This window comes from Boleophthalmus pectinirostris, unplaced genomic scaffold (assembly GCF_026225935.1).
Source record: "Boleophthalmus pectinirostris isolate CB_2022bp ecotype Guang Dong unplaced genomic scaffold, ASM2622593v1 HiC_scaffold_22, whole genome shotgun sequence".
NCBI lineage: Eukaryota > Metazoa > Chordata > Actinopteri > Gobiiformes > Gobiidae > Boleophthalmus > Boleophthalmus pectinirostris.
Genome location: NW_026571190.1, coordinates 24,646,667 through 24,660,004, shown reverse-complemented (window position 1 = coordinate 24,660,004; position 13,338 = coordinate 24,646,667). Strand labels below are relative to the sequence as shown.

The following is a 13,338-nucleotide window of genomic DNA, read 5'->3' as shown; positions in this document are numbered from 1 at the left end:
ATGATAGATTTATTTTTGATCAATGTCCTTGGGTGGAATTTTCTGGCACTTGAACAGTGATTTAGTGTATAATGACTTTATTATATTGTAAAATATTGAGCAAACATTTTCAGGTGTGCTGAGCAGCAGAAACATATTTGGACAGAAAGCTCTTGATCTCTGAAATATGCATAGTCTCTCTGACTGTTGTATCCCTGCTACGGACTTGAAGAAGGCCATTTTCAAGAGTGTTTTCATTTATCACAGTGGTGAATAACACTCCCATCTCATCATACCTGGTAAAATAAATTATAAGAGCCATGTTAGAGGAGAATTCAAAACAATATACCATGTTTTGATATATAGGTTAAAAAAATAAAATAAAATCAATAACTTACCTGGCATTGAGCTGCTCCTGTGATGTTGGCATTGTTTCAAGATACCCAGGCCATGTAGAGATCTTGGACTCAAGCAGCTCATGAAGTAGGCCTTCACAAACCTAAAAACACTTAACTGTTAGCAGATATTGATGTTGGGATATCTATGTTTTTTGAACGAGGGCATACTTGACGCAGCTCCATTGTGGATCCCCTTCCAATGTCCAAAGCCACTTTGATTGGAGTCAAGATGGGATGCAACTTAAGAACCTAAAACCAATAAACTAGAACATAAAATATGTAAAAAAATATATATAAATATATATAATCAACTACTTATTATGTTATACACATGTCACCTTCCTCTGATGCAGCTTTCTCTTGCTGTCCTCTTTCTTCTGTTGTTGTAGCGAGTTAAATAGAAAAGCCATGACACCTTGGTCCATATTGGCAGTTACTGTTACAACATGAGGCACTGACTTTCTCCCATCTCGACACTGAACAACGGAGGAAAACATCTACAATACAGTCTGAAACCAACAGCTGTGCCCCCCAAAATATACTTATAAAACACTTCTTACATGGCTGAATGATCTCTGCATCTCATTGCACAAGTTAAATAATAATAGTATTCTTAATTATAAATTCTTAAGGTATGCTGAGAACATACTCACTTTTTGAAACAAAATCAGCATGAAGCTAGTTTAATTACCTGTAGTTTTGAGCGGATCCCATTGTGTGCTTGCAGTAGTTCAGTGTCTCCTCTGCTCCACAAAGTTTCTAGAGACTCCGGACCCCATGGAAAATTATATAATATTTTGACTCCGCGTGATGCTGGTAGCTCTAGCTCCTCCTCTGGAACGTCACTACTGCTGAAATCTGACGGGGAAAGCGCAAACTGCAAAAGATGGAAGACAGGATTCTTATAATATCCCTTATCTTCTATACTCCACAAAGCTGATGTGCATTAATTATTAGTACCTTTCTAAACTTCACTAGACATGTGAAATTAGCAACAAGACTTACTTTTTTCCACCACTGGAGCCTCTGTCGTGCCCAGAAATCCAACCACTGGGATGAAGTACGAGGAGAACAGAACCATACAAGAGAAGTCTGCGTGATGGCATCAGTCCTGAGGGAAAAAAGCTGTTAACTGTTAAAGGTTTAGATTACAATCAAAAAGGAGACAAAAATCTGCATTTAAGCCTGCTCACAAGATAAATCAAACAACAAATCTCACCAACCACACGTGGGTCCACTGAAACACATCCCATGTTCAGCCAGGCCAAACGGCAGCTTTCTGTTGACCAGCTCTAAAGAAGGGACAAACTGCTCCAAAGCACCTGACAATATGTGTGATACCAGGTCAGCAGACAAGTTAAAAACATCAGATCTCACTTAACTCAAGAATTAAAGGGCCTATATTATGCGTCCACTAAAATCATTTGGATAATTTTAGCTTTGGTATTGCCAATCTCTACTGTTAACTGTAAACTACCACTACATGACATCACAAGGTGGAACACAGCATTTTGAGCTTTGGAGAGGTAGACAGTCTGAATCTAATAATAAAGGATCAATCAAACGCGTGTGAATGAAACAAAACACAACTCCAGGTATGTTCTTGATGAAGAAACGACATTATAACATGGCATAAAGCCCACAAGAGTGCATTTTGCATAATATAGGACCTTTCATTTATAAAATCTAACCTTGGAAAAAGTTTGTTCTTAGTGATGGCGACGTCTGTAGAAGTAAATTAACCTGTTCAATGATCTGTTCTCTGCTTAGTTCTTGTTGTTCCAGTATTCGCCTTATTTGTTTAGTCTCGACTTTTTTAAGGTGGCCAAGTCCAGCCCTGTCCGGGGAGCAGCTCACACTGTTTATCCCAAACACGTGCGCCCTGGAGCTCACAACAGACTCCCACCATCTCTCCAGCAGATTTCTCTTCAGCTCCGCACCCAGGGGACCGTACCCACAAGTCACCCCTCTTCTCCACAACGCCTGGTCAGCCTCACAAATATAACCTCTGTCCGCACACAGCTTTAACACTGCTTCCACCTCTTCTTTGATTTCGCTGCCGGTGATGTCGCACCGTCCTCTGTGAAACTGTAGAAGCACGGGTGAACACATATGAGCTGAAGTTTTAAAAATGTTTAACTGCTTAGACAGCACACTCCTCCTGACGCTGTATGTCAACATAGCTACTGTCAAAAAGCGTGCTAAGATAGTGAACCGGAACTACTCATCCACTTCCTTCTTCTAGAGTTTTATTGGCGGTTAGCAAACAACTAAAGGTGCATTGCCGCCACCAACTGATAAGGACTGTGAACTGAAATGCGAATTACTAATAAATAAAATACTACTACTACTACTAACAGTGTTGGGAAGGTTACTTTTAAAATGTATTCCCCTACAGATTACAAATTACTTACCCCAAAATGTAGTTTGTAACGTAATCCATTAAATTACTTAAAGTGAGTAATGTAATCTGAATACTTTGGATTACTTGGTTTTCTGTAGAGAAGCAAAGACTAGGATATCTTCACATAAGATGTTTTTTCTGCTAAAAGAAAATAAAAAGCCCTGACTTTCCTGAACCAAATTAAAAATATTATTGATAGAAGAGGAGACACGGTCCACACGGCATGGTTTAGTCCTGTTAAATCCTGTTTTAGTCCTGGTTAAGATATAGTTTAGACCTGGTTTAGATGTAGTTTAGACCTGGTTTTAGTTCTGGTTTAGACCTGGTTTAAACCTAGTTTTAGTCCTGGTTTAGATCTAGTTTAGACCTGGTTTTAGTTCTGGTTTAGATCTGGTTTAGACCTGGTTTTAGCCCTGGTTTAGACCTGGTTTTAGCCCTGGTTTAGATCTAGTTTAGACCTGGTTTTAGTTCTGGTTTAGATCTAGTTTAGACCTGGTTTAGATCTAGTTTAGACCTGGTTTTAGTTCTGGTTTAGATCTGGTTTAGACCTGGTTTTAGCCCTGGTTTAGACCTGGTTTAGACCTAGTTTTAGTCCTGGTTTAGAGCTGGTTTAGATCTGGTTTAGACTTGGTTTAGATCTAGTTTAGACCTGGTTTAGATTTAGTTTAGACCTGGTTTTAGTCCTGGTTTAGATCTAGTTTAGACCTGGTTTTAGCCCTGGTTTAGACCTGGTTTTAGTCCTGGGTTCAGTCCTGGTTCAATCCTGAATTAGTCCTGGTTTAGACTTGGTTAAAAAAAAAAGAAAAAAGAAAGGGATATAGCCCAAAATGTGAAAACAGGAAAATACCACTATGTAATCTCATTTATTTCAATAAAGTAACTGTAATCCAATTACCTCTCATGGAAACAGTAACTGTAACTGAATACAGTTACTCATAATTTGTACTATGATTACGTAACTCCGGTGCATGTAATCTGTTACTCCCCAACACTGACTACTAATAATAATAACAGTGATCAAATAATAACTAAAGCAAACAAAAAAAAATATCAAATCCTGTTAATTAAATTAATATCCCTAATAAACTTTAATAAAACTTTGAAACTACTATTTCTTGGGTGCTGCTGTAATAGTTTTATTAATCTAAATTAAATTTTAAGGTCCATGATGCCTTCCTTCATTATATTTCTTTCCTCTGTACATTTGTTACAATCCGTAAATACATGCCCTACTGTTCCTGGTTGGTCACAATCACAATGCCCACAATTATGTTTTCCTATTTTATGTAAAGTATAGTTTAATCCTCAATGTCCAAACCTTAATCTAGAAATTAAAATATCTGTTTTCCTGTTTCCTCATCCACTTACTTTCAGGTTCCATTGATTATGCCACATTTCACAATTACAAAAATAAAATAAAAACATGACTGCGAAGTATGTTTTACTAATGCAATACAATGTGGTGCACACAGCAAATTCAAGAGTGTTAATTCAACTCGTATATTGTTCATTTTAAACACTTTTACCAATGTCATATGGGGTCCATAACAAAATGAGTTAAAACTACACTTTACCAGTGTTGAGCCTTCTACACTTTGGAAAGTGATGTAACCACACTCCTCATAGTTGAATTTGACACTGCTTAAGATTTGATTTTTTTACCACCACAAAACTCAATTTCATCTTAACTTCAGCTTATTAAAACAATGCACATCATACAATCAACACAATTTAAACAAGTCATATGACACAATACTATTTTTGCAAAATCCAACTGACAGCAGGAATTCTCTGTGCCCTCAACAGTTGTCTGACTGTTTGAAACAAAGACTCTTCTCTCCTTTATATAAGCATAATGCTTACAATAGAGGCAGAAACTTTTTACCTCAAGAGTCAGTCTTTCACTCTTGGGGTTTCTTTTGACACATCCAACGTCCATGTTGTAGATGTAGAGTACAGATGTAAAGTTTGTGTGAGTCTGGGGACCAAGTGCCTTGAAGTGTACACCAAATTCAGTCAGGTCAACGATGACAAAAAATAACCCCTTCCCACTTCAGTCACAGGTAGAACGGCCATCCAGGCTCAACCAGCAAGAAATGTGTCCATACCAATCTGTAAAATAAAATATAGAATAGAAGAAATATAACATATTCAAGTAAACACCTTGCAAAATGGGCTATGCAATATTTAATGAGCCATGAATAAAAATTAAAAAGTAAATATATAGTAAATATATTATGGTGCATATATCATTATTTGTTTGTTCCTATTAAACAGGTTATTCTGTTGCATGAGCTGTATGTTTTTGTATACAGGAACCATTCAAATAAATAACTTGAAGGGTTATTTGAAAAAAATGTAGCCCCTTAGAAGAGATTATTTTTAAATGCAAGACCCACAAGAAACAAAACATCTAAATGCCATTAATCACAAAAATAGAATGAGATTAAGGCAAAAAGTACAACTACTAGCACATATATAAAATTCAATAGTCAGTTATGAAATTATTGGTGAGGTTACATTTCAGTTCTACATTTAACCATTTAATGACATACCTGCAAATCTCTGACAAGATGGTTAATGCTTTGAGCCTTCATCTTTCCACTGTAGCCTTTGTAAGAATGCATCATTACTCTTTTTGACTAAAGGTCAATAGCATATTAAGACATTGTATTTGGTAAGACTTTATACTTGAAGATATTTTGTTTGAATACTACTACTAAACTTTTGATTCAAATAATTTTAATAATTCTCCACTTGTCGGTGTGAAAGCAGACCACTCTGGGGTGTATTTGCTACATAATAACAATTTTATGCCTGGTGCGGACCAAATAATCGAACTAGCGGTGTGAAAACGCTCTGAGTGTAGGGCAGGCCTGTCACAAGCTTTACAATGACGTAATGTATTATGACCTAATACATTTACTTGAGTCACTATTTACAGATATTGTACTTTCTTGTCACTGTGAAAATACCAGACATGAGTACTATTTCATGTTTTATCCTCGCAACTGTATTAACTTTAAAAGACAAATCAGATGTTTTGTCCAGTTACTTTTAACTTCAGTTACTTGAGGAGTAGTTTCCCTGAATACTTTTACTCTTAGCTACTTAACACATTTTTTGGACTTCTACCTTTTACTTAGACTTGAGAAATATTTTTTTGAAGTGAAGTTACTCTTAATTTAGTACAATTTGTGGCTATTTTACCCAATTTTATGGACATCAGTGACTTCAACATTGACTGTCACAGGTAAGTTAGTTAGCTTACTACTACTCAATACTACTACTAGCATTATACCAAATATATTTAGTATTATTATGAATTATATTAACTGCAGAGTGTCTTAAAAAGGTAAAGTAATCTGACCCGGGGCATGTGAGGGCTCAGGTGGTTGAACTTGAGGTTCGTTGAGTTCAGGTTCTGCTGAAAAACAAACGCTATTAGCTGTTGGCTTTGCGTTGTTATCTTAGCTTAGTTTAGCTTCGGACAGTGAAATGTGGCTTCTTTCTCGGACTGTAGCTCTCCCGCTGGAAACGTTACAAAAGCCCAACACTGATGTAGTGCAATATTCAAAATAGACACTTTCTAAGTGTTTGAAACACTGTGAATCAGCAACTACAACTACAACTACAAAGTGTGTAGCAGTGGAGTCCTTCAATTTCCTTGGGGTTCACATCTCTGCGGATGTCTCCTGGTCAGTCAACACCTCAGCACTGGTCAATAAGGCCCAGCAGCGGCTACACTTCCAGAGGGTGCTCAGGAAGGAACAACTAAACACAAGCTGCTGGTGACCTTCTATCGTTCCACCACTGAGAGCCTGCTGACCTCTGCTGTGACAGTGTGGCACAGAGGCTGACAGGAAGCGTCTGCAGAGGGTCACCAACACTGCACAAGACATTATTGGCTGCCCTCTGCCTTCCTTAACCACGTTATACAACTCCCACTGTCGCAGCAGAGCGAAGAAAATAACTGAAGACTATACACACCCTGGATTACACCTGTTCAACCTGTTGCTTTAGGTCAATTCCAGCTAGGACCAATAGACTCGGGGACAGCTTCTTCTCCAAAGATATCCCATATTGAATGGTAACTGTAAATTATTTTATTTATTTATTATTATTATTAATTCTTGCACTTTGATAGAGCAGCTCTGAATTTCATTATACTGTATGATGACAATAAAGGCTTTCTGTGCTATTCTATATCTATTTCTACTCATTTTATGGCAACACTGTGAATCAACAACTACTTATTTTACTCTACAGCACTGTCATAGTTGAAATAACTTTTGACTATGTTGAAACATATCTGGATTTTATTCACTTTACTCACAACAACACCAACACTGTGAATTTAACACATGAATTTGCTGTGTATGTTGTGCACACCAACATTTTTGTACAAGTGTATTATGAAATAACAACACACATTATTTTTATTATTATTTATTTAAAAGGGCAACTTGCACCTTTTATAGTTTAAACATTAAACATACCACAAACAAATTATAACATTGCATTACCAAGTAAAAATAAATAACTGAGGAATGCAACACAAAACTGTCCACAAAGTGCAGCACTATAGATGCACAAAGGGCACCATTAAATTAGCTGGTTTTACTGAATAATCTCAATCCAGCTGTAAGCAAACAATAGTTAAATATCACAAACGATAATATACTGTAAAAACTCAGGAAAAAGGAAGAATATTGGTTCCTTAACATACGTATATTTTTACTGTGGAAAAGGTGGTTGCATGGGGTAGGGCGCCATTGGTGGTGGTGGCTGTGGGGCTTGAGCGGGGAAAGGGAAGGGAGGGTGGTTCATGCCATTCTGAGCAGGCCTCTGCATGGCTCCAAACTGCGGAGGCCCCTGGAAGTTTTGGTTACCAAAAGGACCTGGTTGGTTTGGTGGTGCCCCAAAATTACTGTGTCCGTTACCGTTACTGTAATTGCTGCTTCCAAAACTACCAGAGTTTCCACCGTTTCCACCAAAGTTGCCACCATTTTGAGCCTTGTTACCACCAAAGGCACTCTTCAGCCCATTACCAAACCCCCTATCACCATCTCTGTAATTACTCCCCCCATAGTTTCTCCCGCCCCCAGAATACCTATCGCGGCGGTCATCCTTATAGCCACCTCTACCCCCTCTTCCTCGACCTGTAAAAAATGACAATGAGTCACTTCAAATGCCCCAAACATGTAACAACCATTCAACATAGAATAACTGTAAATTTCTGCCTGTACCTCCTCTGTCTTCTGCCATCTGAATCAGTTTGGGATTAATGGCCTGGTTAGCTTCACGGAGAACAGAGATGAGGTCACTGGCTTGTTTCATGTTGTTGGGGGTGAAGAACGTATACGCTGTGCCCGTTCTTTGACTGCGGGCTGTGCGTCCAATACGATGGATATAATCCTCAGAGGAGTTGGGGTAGTCATAATTGATGACAAATTTCACATCCTCCACATCTGTGAAAGTGTTGCAGTGTGGCAAAACATAACACCGCCACACAAAATTTTGCACACCACAACAGCCAGATCAAAGAAAAAAGTTAGCAATTGTCAGGACCAGAGAAGAAAATGATCACCAAGCTGTAAAAGAAATGTTAAAACAAGACAGCAAATTTACTCCATGGGAATACTACTGTGGGAAGAGAGGAACGATGCACACTCCAATTGCTTACCATAAAAAATGTTATTAAAAACCACTCCCTCTTTTACAAAGGGAGAAAATATAGATTCAGGTCTTACCATTACAGAGTATGCAATCACTATTCCATTCCCAATGCAGCGAAATCCCTCACAAATTGTCAAGTGACATCCAGGAGCTTCTATGCAGTTGGGCCACAATATGCATTGGGGTCTCCTCAAGTGCCAATATGGGATCTTTGTGTCGCACCTTTTTTTCCAGGTCCGATTTTCCCACTACACTTCCGAAGAGAGCTTAACTATATAGGCCACACTGCACGTCTTGCCAAGACATAATAGACCAAGAACTATTTAGACAGGAGCTGTTTAAAATGCCCATGCACTGAGTTTTGAGGAACATCTAAGTGAACAAAAATAATATCCTGCCCCCATTAGTCTCATCAAGGCAAGATTTTCGAAGAAGCCAGTATTCACTTGAGAAAATGTCTCTCATTGGCAGGTCTCGACATGACTAAAAAACACAGGCGAGGGAGGTACTTTAGTTTTTGCCGTCTTATTCTTTCTCCTCTGTTTCTGTTTCCCACCATCCACTAACACATATGTGCCAGGTCTCATAAATTTCCAGACTGCTCTCCATCTTACAAATCCAGCACTTTGACAACAAAGAAAAACTGACGGCTTAAGCAAGCTCACCAGCACTCATACTGTAATACAAACTCCAATGGGTAATGTTCCAAATCTCAAACTGTAACTCACAGTACAACACTCTCTAATTAAGAGCATGCAAGGCAAAAGAAACAGGATCAAGTATATCTAGTCTTTTAGCATGTCTTTTAGGTTTGAGTTGGAAACAGCTGGATGGCATTTGTAGGGTGAAATCCATGTACAGAGAACAGATGTGTGTATATTTTGTCAACATATCAGAGACAAAGGCTTAGCCACACAGCCTTTTGATGATCACTGGCACACAGAGCTTTCACTTCTCTAGGCCCACTGGGTGGCAAGCCAGTTGAGCACTTCCAATATGTCATCCTTTTCCCTCTCGAGGCCTGGGACTGTCATGCCTAGCGCCTGCCACAAAGACTCCACCTTAAGGTGAGAAAAACTCAGAAAATGCAAAGATAAGTTAAAGAAAGCAAAAACACTTTCTTTAGATATAGAGTAACACAGATAAGCATTTACAACAGTTTTTTACTCACCTAGGCCTCGGGAAGCCACGTCAGTAGCAATGAGGATTGGAGCTTTTCCATATCTGAACTCTAAAAAGGGAACAGACAAGTATATTCAGTTAAAGGCATCAGGTTTCAGTTAAAGGCTTCATGTGCAGTGGCAATGTACACGAGTATGGTTAATGTTCATTTTGTAAAATTGCACACCCATTTAAAAATGTATACATCATTATTATATAACATTAGTAAATTTTTTATATTTCATAAACAAGAGCACAGAGCACACAAAAAATACAGTATAAAGGGAAATATTATTATATGTAGGTTGTTTCTCATCTTAGGGCCCACAAGATGAAGCAAATATAAAATAAATAATAAAATCTTACCATTAAGGACCCAGTCTCTTTCCTGCTGACTTTTATCTCCATGAATCCCCATGGCTGGCCACCTTACAGAAAAAAACAGATTCAAAGTTAGTTATTGATCAAGGAATAGAAGTCCTAGAGCACATATACTCACCCATCTCTTCTCATCCGCCTGGTAAGCTCATCGCATCGTCGTTTGGTCTCCACAAAAATAATGGTCTTGTTCTCTTTTTCACTCATGATCTCCTCAAGTAATCGGATCAGTCTGATACGACAGATATTAATATATTAATTCTTACTGTATTTTTTAAAAACTTGGCATTAAGGATAAACTCACTTGTCCTCCTTCTCCAAGTCATTGCACACATCCACTATTTGTAGAATGTTGTGATTTGCACTGAGCTGCAGGGCTCCTATGTTGATCTGAACATAGTCTTTAAGGAAATCCTCAGCAAGCTGTCTAACCTCTTTAGGCCATGTGGCACTCCACATCAGTGTCTGTCGGTCTGGCTACAGGAGAAAATAAAAGTATTGTATACATTTAACAAATGCCTAAATACACCAATGTACACAACCACTTACTACTCAAGAAAACCATATGCTCACTCTGATCTGCTCGACTATCTTGCGAATTTGAGGCTCAAATCCCATATCCAGCATGCGGTCAGCTTCATCAAGCACCAGATATGTGCAGCGGCGGAGATTGGTTTTGCCACACTCCAGAAAGTCTATAAGCCGACCTGGGGTAGCAATACAAATCTCTACACCTGGAAGCAACACATGTATGAATTCAGTTAGGTTTACAACTTAGAATTTATTTTTCTGATCACCTACCTCGTTCAAGGTCTCTAATTTGTGGACCTTTCGGGGCTCCTCCGTAGATGCATGTGCTCCTGAGACGAGATGGTTGGCCGTACTCTGCAGCCACTTGCTGCACCTGCTGAGCCAGTTCACGAGTTGGGGCCAGCACTAAACACTGAGGAAGTGAGTGGAACAAATTTATTAATGAAACACATTTACCTTGGTTTACAAATCAGTGCTGGTGTATATTAATGAATGCTAGGTGTTGTAATCTTTATATGAGTATAAGAAAAAACTCCTGTATATAAAGTAGCATCAACACCAATGTTGTTATATGATGCTAATAATATAATAATCAACTTACTATTGGCCCATCACCGTGCTCAAGAAATGGTTGATGTTGGATGTGCACAATTGCTGGAAGAAGATACTTTGGGAGAGGGGCAATACAGAAAAAGGAGTCAATGACAGTAATGGCTGGTCACTGTAATATTTGTGTAATAGTTGTGTAATACGCTGAGCATTGTCAGTTGAGATTCAAAAATACTCACTGCCAGTGTTTTTCCAGACCCTGTTTGTGCAATACCGACCATGTCTTTGCCACTGAGGGCAACTGGCCAACCTTGAGACTGAATTGGAGTTGGTTCAGTCCAATTTTGTTTGACAATTATGTCCATGACATAACCTGTGAAATAAAAAATTTACAGACATTTTAAAAACATATTTTGATACTGATGTACAAGTGGCTCAAATAATTTTCATTAAAAAGCGTGAAATCTCTGTGGTATTTTCATGATTGGTCATCCGGGTATTCCGTACTTGTGTGGCACTTTGCTTGGCTTGGCAACCATGGGGGGGAAAACAACAGACAGTACCCAGAGGAAAACATAGCTCGACTGGAGTAGATGCACAAATACTGATGTTTGGACAATGTAAAACAACCGCTGTGTAGTAAAGTATAACTTTAATGGCACGGTAAACCCATCTGATGTTAAGACTGCAAGACTGTATATCATTAGAGCAGTTCCTCACATTTAATTTGAATGGTGGCTTATTCTTATATGCCTGCATATAACTGCAGTAGAGAACTGAAATACTGACATCTCTACTGTACAACCTTACTCTGGCACATTTGTGTGACAAATTAAACAGAGACAAATTAACTACAGGTGCGACAGCTAACAACTTAAACCTGCACCCCCACAGTTATTCCTGTGAATGGCTTTTCCGCATCCAACAAGTGTGGCCAGAAAAACAGACAGTCTTATCATGTAATACAACCAACACTTTAGGAGAGTCAAATATGGACCTGTACAATGATCCATAGTGATTTTTAGCCTTGTATTGCTTCCTGGTATTTTGATCTATTGTTGTGTGCGATTTGAAGTTTCTTTCCATTTAAGTTTCCCTTTTATAAATATAGCAAATAGAGTTGCTAAGAAAGTCACCAGACCAAAAATGTAACACTGGCCGTGAGAACAAAAGTTGCCTTCTGTCTGCATGCCCCTCCAGCTTACTTTTCTCAATGGAAACCAAACCATATACACAAATAAAAAGGTATAATTTTGTGTAATATTTTTACTCACTTGGATATGCTGCTTCATTGAATTTCATAATTGGTTTGGGGCAATCTCTGCCTTTGACTGTAACTTCTTTGCTTCTTCTATATTGCTCAACATCTTGCTACAATTAAACAAAAGTTTAGTACTTACACCATACAGCTGTAATAAAAATGTGACCCTTACTAATGGCCTGCATGTGACATCTGGATGCTCCTGGTAGAAGTTCTTCTGAAATTTTGGAAGCTCATCTAAGTTCCAGTGCTTTTTTCGCAGCCTCTCTCCAGGGTTGCCAAATTTTCCCATTGGAGGTCCCCCCCTGTTTCCACCTGTACCACCACCAAAACGAGGAGGGCCTCCACCATACCTAAAAAAAATATAATATATGACAGCTGACTTTAAGCCATTTAGAGAAAACACAATCACACAGTTCATGTAAATTAGAAGAGGGGCGCAGTGGATCTTAGAGCCTTGTGTCATTGAATGGTGCATACAGTATTAATAGACACACATCACAGTGGGAAAATATAATATGCCATTGTCTTAATCCAATCCTTCGTGAAGCTCTGCTGCGTCACTGGATGAGTCTTTATACAGTCAGTGGTTAAAAAGAGGCTGAATAAACCAAAAGCACAGAACAACAAAGCTTGCTGCCATTTTGCTTTCGTTTACATGCAAACATAAACTGAATAGACTGCATTAAAAGAGAAATGTCGTTGGTTTTAGTCTAAACCTCTTAGAGGAAATAACATGTAATTGATTTGACAGCGGCGGCTGCCCTACACGGTACACGGTACACCATCCGCCGCAATGAAGAGGCTTTCTCTTACCCTCTGTCCCTGCCGCGGTCTCTGTCTGAAAATCCAGGCATGGCGCAGCACAATTTGGTGTATGCGTTTGAAATACAATCAAACCAGCATTAAATCACACGATTAGATTTACAACTAAACAGTCACAGCAGAAAAATAAAATGCCGGGGACCCGAGTCTGTAAAGACGGATGTGACGTCACA

At 38.7% G+C, this 13,338-nt stretch overlaps 2 protein-coding genes across 2 annotated transcripts; both read right to left on the bottom strand.

Moving 5' to 3' along the window:
- Positions 1 to 60: 60 nt before the first annotated feature.
- Positions 61 to 2,601, bottom strand: polg2 (polymerase (DNA directed), gamma 2, accessory subunit). Its single transcript, XM_020931472.2, has 8 exons — positions 2,069 to 2,601; positions 1,597 to 1,699; positions 1,383 to 1,488; positions 1,069 to 1,254; positions 716 to 853; positions 546 to 626; positions 378 to 478; positions 61 to 275 (listed from the first exon to the last, which is right to left on the bottom strand). The coding sequence occupies exons 1-8, from the start codon at positions 2,556 to 2,558 to the stop codon at positions 110 to 112; spliced, it is 1,371 nt and encodes a 456-aa protein (XP_020787131.1). The 5' UTR covers positions 2,559 to 2,601; the 3' UTR covers positions 61 to 109.
- Positions 2,602 to 7,071: 4,470 nt separating this feature from the next.
- Positions 7,072 to 13,326, bottom strand: LOC110166139 (probable ATP-dependent RNA helicase DDX5). Its single transcript, XM_055158659.1, has 13 exons — positions 13,157 to 13,326; positions 12,513 to 12,693; positions 12,354 to 12,450; positions 11,319 to 11,452; positions 11,132 to 11,197; positions 10,801 to 10,942; positions 10,573 to 10,733; positions 10,304 to 10,476; positions 10,121 to 10,231; positions 9,988 to 10,049; positions 9,632 to 9,691; positions 8,031 to 8,252; positions 7,072 to 7,943 (listed from the first exon to the last, which is right to left on the bottom strand). The coding sequence occupies exons 1-13, from the start codon at positions 13,195 to 13,197 to the stop codon at positions 7,519 to 7,521; spliced, it is 1,875 nt and encodes a 624-aa protein (XP_055014634.1). The 5' UTR covers positions 13,198 to 13,326; the 3' UTR covers positions 7,072 to 7,518.
- Between the last annotated feature and the right edge of the window lie 12 nt (positions 13,327 to 13,338).